Source organism: Mustela lutreola, chromosome 14 (assembly GCF_030435805.1).
Source record: "Mustela lutreola isolate mMusLut2 chromosome 14, mMusLut2.pri, whole genome shotgun sequence".
Lineage (NCBI taxonomy): Eukaryota > Metazoa > Chordata > Mammalia > Carnivora > Mustelidae > Mustela > Mustela lutreola.
Window position 1 is genome coordinate 42,186,638 of NC_081303.1, and position 15,833 is coordinate 42,202,470.

General features: G+C 46.9%; 1 protein-coding gene and 1 long non-coding RNA gene across 47 annotated transcripts in view; one reads left to right on the forward strand and one right to left on the reverse strand.

The window, feature by feature from the left end:
- Positions 1–9,901, forward strand: part of LOC131814654 (uncharacterized) — a 73,390-nt gene extending 63,489 nt beyond the window's left edge. For 22 of the 27 annotated variants that reach the window (XR_009347393.1, XR_009347378.1, XR_009347384.1 and 19 more), the window contains 2 exons: positions 360–6,111; positions 8,048–9,901. This is a non-coding gene — a long non-coding RNA (uncharacterized LOC131814654). The remainder of the gene's footprint in view (positions 1–359; positions 6,112–8,047) is intronic. The other 5 variants (XR_009347394.1, XR_009347402.1, XR_009347380.1 and 2 more) reach the window with 4 other exon arrangements.
- Positions 9,617–15,833, reverse strand: part of LOC131814652 (membrane cofactor protein-like) — a 43,405-nt gene continuing 37,188 nt past the window's right edge. For 17 of the 20 annotated variants that reach the window (XM_059145816.1, XM_059145806.1, XM_059145807.1 and 14 more), the window contains one exon: positions 9,617–12,253. In XM_059145816.1, the coding sequence (XP_059001799.1) occupies positions 12,187–12,253 (67 nt within the window). In that variant the 3' untranslated portion in view covers positions 9,617–12,186. Of the gene's footprint in view, positions 14,912–15,833 lie in introns of all 20 variants that reach the window. The other 3 variants (XR_009347377.1, XM_059145804.1, XM_059145812.1) reach the window with 1 other exon arrangement.

Genomic DNA, 15,833 nt, shown 5'->3' on the forward strand with positions numbered 1-15,833 from the left:
GAACATGTCCTGGTCGCACAGTACCAGCCGGCAGCATCAGCTTCCTGGGGGCGTGTGTCTCTTGGCTCCGTGGGTTTGCTTGTGGATCTCATAAACCCGGATTCCTCCTCTGCTCTCCATTTTTCTCCCATGTTACTTTGTGGGTGCCAGGCCTGGCATGGGATTTTTTAGGACTTTAAAAGACACAGCATTATTTCTAGAAGGCAGTAGACGCTCTCTTTGAAATCTCCAGACTGCCCTTGAACCCATGGCCCACGAGTTCTGTCCATTTAACCCTTGGATGTTTTTGTTTGGCCTCCACAGAGTTTTTGTTGATTTTTTTTTTTTTTTTTTAATGTATCTGATTTGCATGCTTTTAGACAAAACACAGCCTCTCCGGGTCCCTGTTCCTGCCGCGCATGCCGCTGCTCCTTCTGTCCTAGTTCCTGTCCCAGCCCTGGAGCATTTGAATGCACTGACACCAGGCCTCGGGAGCCCTCCTGCTTTTCAGAACTGTGGTCCATTCCGGGGAAGTGCAGGCCCCTGCTCTCAGAGTCTGGGCTGAGCAGGAATTAAAGCCACTGTGTTCTGATTCACTGTGTGGTGACCTTTCCTCCACCCTCGGTCCCTGCCCAGGCAGAGGAGCGTCCTAGGCAGGAGGGCGTGGAAAAACCTCCACATAGAATGTCTGCCCAGAAATGGATGGAGGCCTCAGTGGGCTGCCCAAACCCTCTTCTCGCATGGTGGCACCTCCCCAAACTGACATACCCACCCCCCCACCCCCACCCCCCGCTGGGCGGTTTTCCTACCGGACAGCGCACCAAACCCTTCCCACTAGCCAGTTTGCATGGGGCCATTAGGCCAGGCCGAGTCCCTGCAGGCTGGGGCTTCGACGGGCTGCCTTCCTGCAGATCGAGGTGGCCATGGAGCTGGGTGCCAGGGAGCCCAAGCCCCTTCCAGCCCCCATCCAACCACCCCGCTATACCCAGCTCAGCAACGAAAACACCAGCTGGCTTCAGGTGAGTGAGTCATTGCTTGGCAGACTTCGTGAGAGAAGCCTGGTTCTTTTGGGAAGGCTGAGACCTGCATAGACTCTTGTATCTAGTGGGGTTGGAGGAGCAGAGGGTTTTGGTACTAAGATTACTTTCTTTCCCTCTTCTTGTGTTAGAGTGTTTATGATGATGTGTTCTGAATGATGGCTGTCTTTCTCCAGAGAACTGAATATCATAGAACTCGGGCACTGGGAGCCCAAACTCCCAAACTAAGGTCGTGGTCCTTAGTTCCCTCAGGGACAGTTGGTCCTCTGCCATGCCCTCCCGCCCCGAACTCTGGCCTGATGCTCCCTGGGTAGCAGGAGAGACAGTCATTAATCACCCTGATGACCACGTGACATCTGTGTGTCTGAAGGACAAGAACTAGGTGCTGTGAGAGGGTGTGACAGAATGCTTGGCTCACCTGGGAAAGCTTCAGGCGACCTGTGTTACCTGGGGGGGGGGGGGGGGGGGTTGATGGGTGGTTGCTCTGGGAGGGTAGACAGAGAATGTTCCAGAAAGAGGGAGCAATGTATGCAGAGGCCTGTTGGGGGAGGACAGGGGCCGTCTGGATGACTGAAAAACACCTGTGTGACAACATGCTGGGAAAAGTTCTGTGGATATTGGCAGTTGGAAGTGGCTAAGAAGGAAGAGTCCACCTGGGGTCAGAGGCAGAAAAGTTGAGAAGGACCAAATGTAGAGCTCCAACTCCCTCATGTTATAGGACCCCATGAAAATGACTATCGTTTATCAGTAACTTCCTGACCTTACAGCCCTGCAAGTTACCTGCTTTCTGAGGCCCAGCTGTTGACTGCAGGCGTCCTTGATCACAGCTGCTGCCCTGCTTCCTATCAGTGGCTGAGGCCATGCAAAGGCCCTGGGCTCTGAGCCCAGTGCTGGGGTCAGAATCTGGAGTCCAGCACAGGCATCATGGGCAGTTCCTCTCCAGCGCCTTCCCCTGCCACAGCCATGCTGTGCGTGCGGGAGGACACAGGAGGCCAGCTCCCAGCACCGGGACCCCTGCAGAACGAGGGGGCCTGTCTCACCCCAAGTTAAACATGTTGTCAGTCACATCCATGGCCGTGTATAAACATTGCCTAGGACTGCCCCCCCCAACCCCGCCTCAACCTTGCTCACAGTTGAGTTCAAGAACAGAATGAGACTATGGACCAGCCTGGAGCAGGCACAGTAGGCCCAGGGGCAGTAACACAGACTGTGGGGTTAGATCTGGGATCTGCACCATGTGTTGGTCACATGGCCGTGGGCGAGTTACTAAAGCATAAGGAGCATTTTCTCCAGCAAGCGTGGGAACAGTACATGCTTCCCGGGACTGACATGGTTAAACCACACACCTCAGTGTTCAAATTTTATTTCCTCCTCTTTCCTGGAGCAGTGCATGCTGTTATTTCCAGGAGCTACAATAAATACAGGCCTGTCTCTACCACGGAGCTGGTAGCCGGAAAGGTACAGATTCCACTCTCTATTTCCTTGGTTGTGCTGTCCCAGGAAAATACACATTTTCTCAGCTTCAAACAACCAGAAACAGCCCATTTAGGAGATGAGAAATCTAATTTGAAGACGATGCAAGTCTTATTTTTCAGACAAATTCAGAAAACACACACACACACACACAACTCTGTTCTCCTGTTAGAGGATTATCTACTTAACACAGCTTTAGAACATCACATTTTTTTGTGTCAGGGCTGAGAATAAGTAAGATTGCCAATGTTCTGAGCCTTACGTAAGGCCGGGAAGGAGGAGCCTGAGCTCTTTCTGAGGAGGGCGCATGGAAGGGCTGCCCAGGGCCAGTGAAACCCCCCTCTGCTACTGGCTAGAGCATGCTGGGCAGACAGGGGGCTTGTTTCCTGATGACGTGAGATAGGATCGGAAAGCCCTTTGCGCACTGTGAAATATTTAATACAGCAGGACGGTGCTAATGAAGCTATGAGTGCATTTTAATAATAGCTCTGGGAGATTTGATTTTATCCTATAGCTAATACTCTGTTAGGACCCGTTGTGTAATTAAACTGCATTAACTAGACTTCGTGAGTTGTGTATGGCCACGGGGTGTGTGAAGCCTCGCCGAGCTGTCAGCCCTCCTGCAGCATCCCTGGGGAGCTCTTTGCTGGGCCTTTCTCACGGATGGAGACGTCACGTCCGAAGTGGAACCACAAGAAGACCTCCCTCCCTCCTCCGGGCAGAGCCTGGGGCTTCCGATGTCATCTTCCTCCTTTCTTCAATGAGATCCTCTTCTTCTGGAAGCTGGTTTCACATGGTGGCTTAGATTTTTCCATCTTTGTATCTAGCACCATTTGAAATCAGTGTTTTAGGAGTAAGAATTGCAGCGCAGCGAAGGGCCACCTGCAAAGGAGCCTCCTCGGGTGGGACAGGCGCCCTCCGCCTGCCACCTGAGCCAGCTCAAGGAAGGAAGACCTTACAGAGGAGGAGGCACCCTCGTGTATGTGGGCTAGGCTGGGGTGACAGCGCGGGGCGGGTGTGGTGCTTAAAAAAACTCCGCATCTGAGCAGGGGCAGACAGGTGCCGGCTCCTAGCAGACTCCGGGGCTCACCTGCCCTTTGGGCTTTGGAGCACAGAGGTGGGGCCATGCTCCATGCGGGGGGGTCGGGAGGGCTCGATTGTACCAGGGGAGGGGCGAGGCTGTGTACCCGGAGGACAGTCCCATCAGCGTCAGCACTGCGCCTGCTCCAGACGCCCCGGAACGTTCTGCTGCTGTGGCACTGCAGCTGGAATCAGACTTGCCACCTGCACGGTTAAGTGCGGGACCCCCGGGAGCACCGACGGACCCATCTCTTACACAGGCTGACCGATTTCTCCTGGTGTTCAGAGTCTGTTTTTGTCTAGCACCATTTGAAATCGGTTATGATGTAGGGGGAAAAGCAGCGGCCCCGAAGCCTCGTGCCGGCTCTGGGGAGCCACCGCCTGCGGTTTCCTGGAGGATGGACGGGCAGAGAGCGCGCAAGAACGACCGCGCGCCGTTTCCCCTAACTTCTTTAACTGCATTTATGATCCCTTGCTGCAGAGGTAAGAGAGAACCGAATGTATTTTGAGAAATGGCTGTGCTGTATCTGCTGTCCGGGTTGCATGGTGCTGGAAGGTGGTAGGTGCCGCCCGTGCGGTCCGTGGTTGCTGTTGAATTCTCCTTCTGTGACGGGTCTGCTGGTGCTCCTGCCTGAATAAATATTTCCCTCTAGTCGAGTCATCACGTCTCTGTTTTTTATCTGTCATTCCCTCTCCATACTTCCGTGATAAGTGGGGTCCGTGTAGGTTTCGCCACTTCCTAAGCGTTTGAGAAGGCAGCCCGTTAGGACAAGGATGGAATTCTGTGAGCCAAGAAACATAAACGAGAGAAAAGATCCCAGAACAGAGATGTTCCAGTCTGGGCCGAGGGATGTTGCTCACGGAAGGGGAAGCCAAGGCTGGTTCCCAACGGGCCCGAGCCCTGGCACCTCGGTGGCCCGTGATCCTTTGAGAAATTTTGCGGAACTGAACACCCTTGTCCCACGGCTGGTAAAGGAGAGCACTGAGGACTCCCCTTACTTAACAAAAGACGCGGGAGGTCTACTACTGGTGCGCAGTCTCCGTGAACCCTTGAAGACAGGGTGAACCTGTTCTGGAAAGGTATTCAAAAGACTAGGCAGATTTGACTTCATGGGGGGTGAGACCTGGGGAATCTGCAGGTCAGAGGGCTGTGACCCCTCAAGCGAGGGTTTTGCACCAGACCCATGGGGCCGCCTGTGAGCTGCCTGCAGCACCTGCCTTTCATGCCTGCGGTTCACGAGAAGTGGTGGCAACTCTACTGCCGGGGGGAAGGTTTCCCAAGTCTGCACCCCCAGATGGTTGCCGCGCCTGGTGGGGTGGGGATGGGGGGTGGTGCAGCCTCTGCCGGGAACCCTGCCCGGGGGAACGTGCCACACCCCCTCACTGCAGCTGCCGTGCTATTTAGGGCTGTTGAGTGAAGAATCTATGTGCTCGTCCCCAGGATGGGATGGTGAGAATCGTTAGGACCCAAGATTGTTTTACTCCCTTTTTGGCTAAGCTAGATACACTAAGACCTGTGTATGGCGCAATGGCCACAATTCAGCCAGCGTTCGGTTCCTCTCCCGTGTCCCAAGCCCCAGCCTCAGTATTCCACGTGGAACGAATAGACAACATGGATTCTGGTCCCCAAATGCTCTCTAGAAATGCTAGAAAATCAAGTTTCGGATCCAAGCACAAAAACCATAACTTGAGACCTCTTTTCTGTAAAGGTGATGGAGTCCTTCAACGGTGCCACACTGCTAGGTCATGAGAAGCAAAACACATGTCCCACATGACCAGGGTGCCTCACAGAGGATCCATTAGCTTTATTCAACGAGATGCTTCAGCTCTTTACTGAAAATTGCCATCTCAAGGTGGTATTCGTAACAATTCGGTAAGCATAATGTTTCTTCTGGAGACATCTTGAACCTAGTGTTTGGGGCCATGCTCTCCACTTAGAAAGTGCCAGGTCAGACATGAGTCCCCATAACCACCTCTTCTTTTGTTTGTTTGTTTTATCATCTCTTTAGCTGTGGGTGTGTAGGTGGAGAGGGAGGACTGGGCAGAAGCTTCACGTACTTTGTAAACTGGCACACACTTCCCGTCTGTGGAAATGAGTGCCACTGATACAAATCCAATCTGACCAATTTAGGCAAGACAGAATGTGTTAAGTCGTGTCCCTGTTAATTCCTGTAAGGTGTTGGCCCTGGCCTGCGAGGAGGAGCTGGCATATGGTGCCAGGGGCTACCTCGAAGACTAGGCTGTCCATACATGGGGCAAGCTTAAGGGCTTTCCTTGAACACAAGAGAAGTTACAATTTGGGTTTATTCTTAGTCAGTAGTACCCCACACACTATAACTTCTAAACAGACTCACCAGGAGCCTTTCAATGAGTGATTCTTAGATTCCCCTCCATATGGGCTCTGGCTATACCATTCCAGGATCGGACCTACATTTTTGTTCTGGTTTCCCCAGGTGACTCTCAGGTGCAGCCACTGTCGACAACCCCCTCACTGTGGTCTTGCTTTCCTACTCAAATGGTGCTGCGAGGACCCCTAGCGCAGGTGTGTGTTTCTGGTAACAAATGCAGCAACTTGGGGTTGGTCTTCGTCTCCTTGGGCCACAGTGAGAAAATACTACAGCTCGCGCAGCTTCTAAATAACCGACACTTCTCTTTGGGATGCTGGGAAGGCCAAGATCAAGGGGCTGACAGATTCAGTGCTGGCTGGGTGCAGTTGGCTGGTTCAAAGACCCTGCCTTCTCAGGGCAGAGGGGCTGAAGGAACTTTCTTGGACATCTTTACAAGGGCACTGATCCTATTCATGAAGCCTATGCCCCCATGACCCCAGTCCCTTCCCAAAGCCCCACCTCCTAGGACTGTCACCTTGGGGGTTAGGATTTGAACCTGGGGATTCTGGCGGGACCCAAACATTCACACGGTAACTCTTAAAATAACACACGTCATTGTTTTCAGCTCAGACATCCACAGTGCGACATCATCCCACTAGGCTGAACTCAGGCATTGGCGGGGCCAGGCTCCCATGAGCGGTCCTAGCAGAATCTGCTTCCTTACCTTTCTGGCTTCTAGAGCTGCGCCTGTGGCTTGTGGTCCTGGCTCTGCACCCTCCAGGCCCCCAGCAGAGCCTTCAGCCTCTCAGACACGCAGCTGCCCGCTGCCATACTCAGCTTCCTCAGTGTCCTCCCTTCCAGGGAACTGAGCCATTCATTACACTCAGGGCCCCAGCCAAGATCCCAGGTGCAAAGACCCTTTGCCAAAGAGGGGGGGGATATTCACAGCACTCCCACAGAATACTTTGTCAGGTATTAGGACTCTGAAATCTCTGCAGGCCATTAGCTTACCACAAGCAGCAGAAGGTAGAGAACTCCTGAGAATGCTGAACCTTGGGCCCCAGCTGATACCTGCTGCATCAGAATCTGTTTTTTGTTTTGTTTTGTTTTTAAGATTTTATTTATTTGTCAGAAAGATTGAGAGCACAAGCAGGCAGAGAGGCAGGAAGAGGCAGAGAGAGAAGCAGGCTCTCCGCTGAGCGAGGAGCCTGATGTGGGGACTCGATCCCAGGACCCTGAGATCATGACCCAAGCCAAAGGAGGCAGCTTAACCAACTGAGCCACCCACGGTTCCCCAGAATCTGCCCCTTTTTTAAAAAAAGATTTTATTTATTTGACAGAGATCACAAGTAGGCAGAGAGGCAGGCAGGGGGTGGGGGGTTGGGGGGGGGCAGACTCCCTGATGAGCAGAGAGCCAGATGCAGGGCTTGACCCATAGCCAAAGGCAGTGGCTTAATCAACAGAGCCACCCAGGCGCCCCCAGAATATGCATTGTAACAAGACTTAACCTGTACACTGCAATTGGAGAAGCGTGGTCCCATGAGGTCTCATCCAAGAAATTCTACAGTAAGGAATTGAGCCCCATGTCAAATACAGATTGAAGGAGTGTTTTCCCGGGAGCATTTTCCGCTGGTGCTGGGTAATCTGATGACCTGCATTTTCCCAGCCAGCGTAACTAAGTGTTCATCTGAATGACGGTGGTCTCCAGATTCTTTCTGAAGCCGCCAGCCTTAAGCACCAGCATGCCAGAGCTCTTGCTTGGTTCCCATTGTTCAGCTCAAGACTTGCTGCCACTGCCGCAGAAAACTATTCCAGTTTTCAAACGCTGTGTAAGGGAGATCGATGTTTATGATGTAAACATAAGCAGTTTCTCCTGCTACTCCCCATATACAAGTTTTCTTGGGGTAGCAAGCCAGGAATCGGGGTGGATAACTCTCTCATTGGGACATGTACTTCCGGTGATTTGTTTACCTTCCGGTATGTGAGAGGGAAGGAAAAAGTTTAAGGACCACAGCCCCCAGTATTCTGCTTCCCCATATTTAAGCAATAAGGCGCAGGGATTAGCCCTTTTAACATGTTGGTTTCGCACAAGGAAAGCAGAATAGACCTCGTTAATGCTGGATCCAAAACAAAACTTAAAATGTCTTCTAGGAATGACAGCAAGGACGGGAACCTCTGAATCATGACCTCGTTGGAAGGACTTGGGGACTGTCCTACGCCCGGAGCCTCCACTGGAGGGCAGCAGAGCTCCGCCGTAGAAAGAGGGACCGCTTCAGTTTAGTGCAAACTTTGGTGATGAACCTGGAAATAATGAAAGCAATATACCCTAGGTGGAAAAAACAAACAAAAGTGTGTGCATGGGCACTCAATTTTGCATCGTTTCAGGAAGTCAGTACTATGTTAAATTCTGGTCTTGAAGAGTAATATGCAAACGCTTAAAATGTGTGAGGAAGTTCATTCTTGGTTGCAGCCTAGCTATCACGCATTACTAAATTTTAGAATACTGGAGTTGCCTGTTTTCCTTAAACCAAGACTATTCTTTAACAATTCCAGCTTATCCCATGTCACTGCAGCACTCCCACAGAATACTTTGTTAGAAATCTTAACTTTCCTACATTTGATGCCAGTTTAAAAAATACATTATAATCTCAAGGTCCAATAAAATCTGTAAAATATTTTCCTTATTTATAGACAACCTAATTTATATCAAGTGTTGATATTGTAAAGATTGCTTCAGTTTCTGGTTTGCTCCAGAGCCTTGTTTGGTTAGCCAGGTAATAAGACCTTAAGTCTTAATATATTTTGTAATTTATTAAATAGACTGAATTAATAAAACTCTAATTTTCTTTTATAAAAAAGTAAGCTTTACTTTGCCATTGTACATTTATAAATCACTAATGCAGAAGTTCCTAACTTTAGCTGTATATTAGAATCACTTGGGAGGCTTAAAAAAAATCCCTATGCCCAGGCCCCACCCCAGGTGACTTATATAAGAAAGCCCAGGGGGCTGGTACCTCATGCGATTCCCTGTGCAACATAGTGCAAAACACTGAGACCTGATCCCAAACATTTAACACTCTGAGTTTATTCAAATCTGCAAAATGACCAGGAAGTTTTCTGCATACACAAAAGCAAACCCCCTTATTAGTTACACAAATCAAATTTTATACTTTCATTGCTGGGACTTGGGCTTTTCTGTACTTGACCACACCCATGCACTCCAGTGATGAGGAAGGCGCGTCTCCTTCCCAGAGGCAGGGATACAGAGGTGGTGTGTAGTGAAGCTGGGCAATCACAAAGGCTGATTTGGGAGATCACAGAGGCTGAGAGCTGGGCGAATCAGGAAAAGCTTCAGTGGGTGGGCAGTGGGAGCTGAGCCTTGGAAGATGCCCAGGACCTGGCGGGACCATGAGGGCTCCGGGCGGCTGTGAACCAAGAACTCAGCAGAGCACTTGGGGCGCACGGTCTGCTTGGCGGATGCAGCTTATTTGAAGTACATGGAGCAGCAGGAGGAGAAATCTTAGGAAGAAAACCTGGGACTTAATCATAGGAAGCCTTCAGGGAGCACATGAAGCAACTTGGGACTTGATGCTGTAGGTCACGTGCTGTGGCTGAACACCTCCGAGCAGGAGTGGGATGCTAAGGGAAGCTGGGCCCCAGGGGCAAGCACATGTCCTCTGAGATCAAGCACGCTGGAAATAACATATCATCACACGGGAAAAGTCTCCAATCTACACTTTATTTTTTGCAGCATTTGAAGATCCAGATTTCAAAACAATGAGCAATAAAGATCCGACACATGGGACGTCTCATTTCACTGCAAATACATTCTTACAGTTTCAGCAAACTTGTAAATTTACATACACGTTTTTATGTCATTACAGAAACTTTCTGTTTTCCCCTTATGTTAGGTGATTGACAAGTTGCCTGACAAAGAGCGTAATTTATTTTTACACATATATAACAATTTCCATATAAATCTACTAAAATGAAAATTAAATCTGAAGCAGAAACTACTGTACAAGTCTATTTATTTTTGAAAGCATAACAATCTTTGGTTGAAAAGATTCAGTTCGGCCCGTTAAAGGGCCCAGCCATCCCTTGCTTTGAGGCAGTGCTACCCCCCCACCCCGAAGAGTAGGCGGCAATGGGCAGGGTACTGCTGGGGAGGGTCCGGCTTCCCCTCCGCACTGATTTCAGAATTCCCGTTTCTTTTTGCTCCAGCTGGCGGATCCCAGAGGGAAGGAACACGGACAGTGCACCACAGACATCCTTCATCTACAGACAGGACTTAGCTGCTCTGCGCTGTTTTCCCAACCTTATCCTTCTCGGGGCAATGCTTCTTTGCCGAACGGGCCCTACTAACCATCCAAGTGCAAGATGAAACTCATACAAGTGTCATGTGAGTTCGAGTGGCCGTCCCTCCTCTGCCCCTCTGGGCTTCTCTTAAGGAGACCCTGCCTGGGGTGAGGACGCAGGGGCCACAGTCTGTCCCAACCAAGCATCCGCTGCCACCTCAGCTGCTGGCTCTTTCTGTCCCTCTGCACAACCAACAGCAGGCAGTCTCCTCTGAAACGCGCACCTTAGTCTTTACTCTGCTTTTTGAGAGAACCTGAGCTTCTCCGATGGCCACGTTCCTGCAAACCTCACCCCTTTTACACAGCCTTGTCTAAAGTAAGACCTCTCTGCATTCAAGTACCGGGAGAAGAGGGCCCCCTGCCGGAATTTAGAGTGGAATCAAATTTTCCTAAAGAGCAGAATCCTCTTAGAGGAAACTGCAAGGCCACAGTGTTCCCTCTGGCACCAGCTGGCTTTCTTGCTAAGTGAGCGCTGGATCCCTGATGTTGTACAGGAGTTTGCAACGGATCTGATCCCTCATGCATGTCTCAGACTGCCGATGCTTGAAAAAGTGAAGCACAGGTCTGTACATGTTATAACTTCCTTAAATCACCATGAAAATTACAAATAGTTAAAAACATGTATATATAGAATTCTCCCCCATTCAGAGTATTTTCCAATAATATTCTTAGTTAAGGAAGTCAGACTTGCTCGAAATCCCAATTTTCAGTGTTCCCATTTTTAATGTTAAGGGCCGAAGTAGAATACACATATTTGTAAGGCTGTTTACACAGAACAATACATAAAACACATCTTAAGAGTTGTTGAAAGAGTGAATCAAGACTTCTCAATCTTTGAACAAAAAGGATTTCAAAATCACTTTCTTTACAAATAATATGTAATTTATCTTGCACAATTCTCTAAATTTGGGTATTTCATTTAAAAAACTTATCTTCCCACCTAAATACTACCAGGGATACTGTGTTGAGTTGTCCTATAAATGCAGATGTTATTTAAGGGAAAACAGGCCAGAAGTTCATTCCCATATTCATACACTGTTCAAAGCAGCATCAAAGCATTCAAACCACATTAAAATGCTAGCATTATGGCTTAACGACTGCACTTATCTGAGTGAAAAAAAAAAACCTAGACAATGATTTTTATAGAACCCTTTTTTACCCCTCCTGGTTTTACTGACGTAACTGACATGTAACATGGTATACATTGAAGGTGTGTACAGCCTGAACTGATAAGATATGCTGTGAAATGCTCACCACAGAATTTAGCTGATAGCACCACAATTACAAAAATGTTTGTCTTCCTGATCAGGACTTTTAAGATCTACTCTTAACAGCTTGCTAATATACAATATAGCAGCACTGCTGAAAGTCACCAGGCCACACGTTAATTCTATCACAGTATTTGCTAATTTTAAAACTGGATGTTTGTCCCCTTTGACGTTCTTCACCCAATTCTGCTCACCACCCCTCGCGGAGCAACCACCAATCGGGTTTCTAGGAGTTTTTCCCATTTTTTTTTGTTGTTGTTTTTAGATTCTACAACAAGTAAAATCCTACAGTATGTGTCCTTCTGTTTCACTTTTACTTCACTTAGCAAAATGCCTGGAGGGTCCATATATTCTGCCCTCAACATCAAGATTTCCTTCTTTTCTATGGCTGAATAGTATGCCGCCATATTTGCGTAGCATGTTTTCTGTTAGAATGCCTCCCTCCGTGGTTGTTTCTGCGTTGGGGCTCTTATAAATAATGCTGCAGTGAAAAGAGTGCTGTACAGTTATTTTGTTTCCTTTGGATATATACCCATGAGTGGAACTGTTGGATCATCCAATGATTCTCTGTTCTTAATCTTTTGAGGAACATTTGTACTGTTTTCCATAAAGCTGTGTGAATTTACTGTAGATCTCAAAGGATTTACCAGTGTGTAGAAACCTTTTAGTGATCGGCTCGCATAGTTGATTTAACCTGATAAGCATGGTATTCGGCCCCAGGTTCTCTTTCCCTATAAGGCGAGGTAAAAAGTATCACAGATAAACATAATTAAGTACATAAATTCAATTCCAAAGTCTATTTAGAAAATTGACAATTAGAAAAATAAAAGTAGGAGTACATGAACTAGGAAATAAATGATTTCTAAAAAATAATTTCAAATGTATAACTAGTTTCACTCTAGAAACCCTTCTATCCCTGTTATATATTTTTTTATTTCAAAACAATAGAGTGGTATGCTACAAAGTACTTACTAAATATTTTCTCATTTCAATTAAAATGGGCTACTGGAAAAGACTGGAGAGAAACACTTATTTTCCTAATACTGAAATTTTAAATCTGGCTCTGAGATGAAACTTTTGAAAAGGTAATGATTCCACCAGCCTTTAAGTTCAATAATGCCCCATTTAGCCCTCACTATCAAGGAGATCATATGTTTCTCTAAGAGATTCTCCTGAATAATTACGGATAACATCAAAATTTCATGGTAACAATACTCATCTTTCTAAAATGTATTATTCTAGCCCAGTGCTGTCCAAAGAAATATACTATGAGTGACCTGGCTAACTTTACATGTTCTGGACGCCATATTTAAAAAAAGTAAAAGAGGCTATTAATGTTATTTTTAATGTGTTTTACTTAACCCAACATACATGTTATTTTACATTTTTTGTACTAGGTCTTAAAGTCTGGTGTGTATTTTACACTTACAGGACAACTGACACAGGACTAGTTACTGCAAAGTCCTTAGTAACCACACAGACTATGGACTATTACACTGGAAAACGCAAGTCTAGTCCCTGCCTTAGTAAAATAACTAGAATGGACAGATGAAAACCACCCATGGATGACTCAGTGGTTCACCAGTCTGCAAGTCACAGCGAACCCTTCAGTGATGTTGACCCAACCTAAGAGCAACCCTGTCAGTTTGGGATGCCCTAGTACTTCTTTCTGGGGGAGGCTATCCCATGAGCCACCACGGTCATAAAAGTACTTGTGTTCGAGCAATTTCCGGGGGACTACTGTGAGCCCTTTTATATTGTGAGTTAGCACAGTTAGTGAATTCTCCAAGATTGACATCTTTTTATACTTTTTGGAGTCGATACTTCTTTTGTTTGTGTGGTGGTGGAATCCTTTTCTTCACACAGAATTTTAAACAGAATCCGAGAGAGATAAAAAGGACTCAGCTAAATTTTAAGGTAACACTTATTAGATAGAACGATGAAGCAGTTTAAAGATGGTAACATCTAACCTTGGATTATTGATCACAGATGTCTTATATGACCTTCAGCCTCCATTATATGACCTTCAAATGTTTGCAGACACCCTGAAACTCACAACAGACTGAAATCTACCTTCCTGGTTGGCCTTAGCCTCAAAGGAATTCTGAGAGACCAAGGTGCACAGGACTGGGGAGGCGCGTCCTGCCACTTCCGGTTGGAATGGTGGGTGTTCCCCTGTGCTCGTCTGACCCCAGACAGCACTCTGCTTTTGCCGAGAAACTGCCTTTCCTATTGGCCTCTGTAGAGTCTGCTCCCAGACTCCTGACTGTAAGGTGGGGTAGCACCTCACAATATAAGTGATGGGATAACGTCTCTCTCTCTTCCCGGCCGTGGAGACACACATTCTGGCACAGAGAGAGGACGGCTTCCAGTTCCTTTCATTCAACAACACAAGGTAGATGGAGTCAGAGGGTCTAAAGCAAGGCAATTCATAGTTTTTCAAAATCTAAGGACTTTTTCTGTTGGTTTCTCTTTCATACACTACAGATATCCTGTTCACGGAAAACAGGTAAATGCCTTTAAATTCCATATTTACAATCTGAAATAAAATGCTTTTTTTCCTACAAAATTAAGTAAAATATATTTTGGTTTCTAAGAAAGGGTCATTTTCCTCCCTGCACTTAAAATGTACAGATGCTATTTCTTCCCACTGGGCTAAAAAATTCCTGCACTTTTGGAATCATAGCTATTAGGAGGTCAAGGAAGCCTGGCAATCTGATAAAAGGACAACGGGGAGATTACTCAGTTGGAGCCTATGTCAAAGTAAATGCCTGCCAGGACCTGTTATTTAAAACAGGAATGGTACAAAAACATCAATAATTTAGCGAAGGGCATAGGAATCTCAGTGTCCTCTTTCATGTTTACTGCCAACATATGTTCAGAGTACTGACATCTAAATATTCATTGACTATTTTCTATTCTAGAAAGGACATCTCTGAAAAGAAACACACAAAGCCAATACCTTTTCATGATAAAAGCAAACCGTTCTCTCATCTCTAATTCTCATAGAGAATTAAATTTTACTTCTCTATGGCTCTCACCAGTTTGGTATGTGCTGAACAGAGGAAGGGGAAAGGGCTGAATAAAACAGTCACATCAAACCAAAAGGCAGCAGAGCAGCATAATAAGTGGTGTAAAATCAATGACAGGAAAAATGGACGCACAGCTGACAGAATCATAAATGACAACTTTTCTGATTCTCAATTAGGAACTTGAAACAGGAAATTTGTGCAAGAAGCTACTTCGAGGGACGCCTGGGTGGCTCAGTGGGTTAAGCCTCTGCCTTCCGCTCAGGTCATGATCTCAGGGTTCTGGGATCGAGCCCTGCATCGGGCTCTCTGCTCAGCGGCGAGCCTGCTTCCCTTTATCTCTCTGCATCCTTGTGATCTCTGCCAAGTAAATAAATAAAATCTTAAAAAAAAAAAACAGCTACTTTGATGTTGGAGGTCTACTAGGTTACAGATGAACAGATTCTAAATTTCTGTGCAATCTGTTTACCCCCGAAACTATTTAGCCTGATGCAAATCATGTAAACTCTCTGTGAGGACAAAGGGTCCTAGCCTCTCACACATTAGATTCAGAGGAACACGCAGAGCACATATGAGATCCATGGAACACTGTCTGAGAAGTCAGTTTTATGACAAGCAGACATCTTCAGATGCATCTTGACTTCCACATCGAGCAGTTTCTCCCCGAGGCACATCTGCTTCCCCCCCAGGGAAGACCTCCGTAAAACTGATTACCTGAAACCCCATTTTCCTAGGATGGATCTAAAGTTTGCTTTCTCGACTAACTACAAAATCCTTTCTTATCTATTAGCTGTTTAAAATTGTCTGAAGAGTTTGTTGAGAGCTCAAGAATTTGAGAGCCACGTAGAAAAAGGTTCAAGTTGATGTGATCCTTCCGTTTTTTGCCCCTTGTCACCCCTCTCCCCACAGCCCGATCTGGCCACTCGATGGAGGACATCCCAGACCTCTATAACCTTCACCAAAGTACTGACAGCTTAAAAATTACAGTAACTGGCTCAGTCATTATTATAAAAATCGGTCTGAGTTAAACCAAATAATAAATACCCTTAACAGAAAAAAAAATGGGAAAACTGCTTCATCACCGGTAAAAAAATACATAAAGTATGTAAATGATTCTAATGGACTTCAGCAAACTCTGGCTTCTCCCGGGATGATGTCACCAGAGTACAGAAAATCATACATTTATGAAACAAAAATCACCACCCACATGTGAACACATTAATGCCAGGCAAATGCATCTGTTTTCCAGAGCCACACAGTCATGAGAAGCCAGACAGGACTC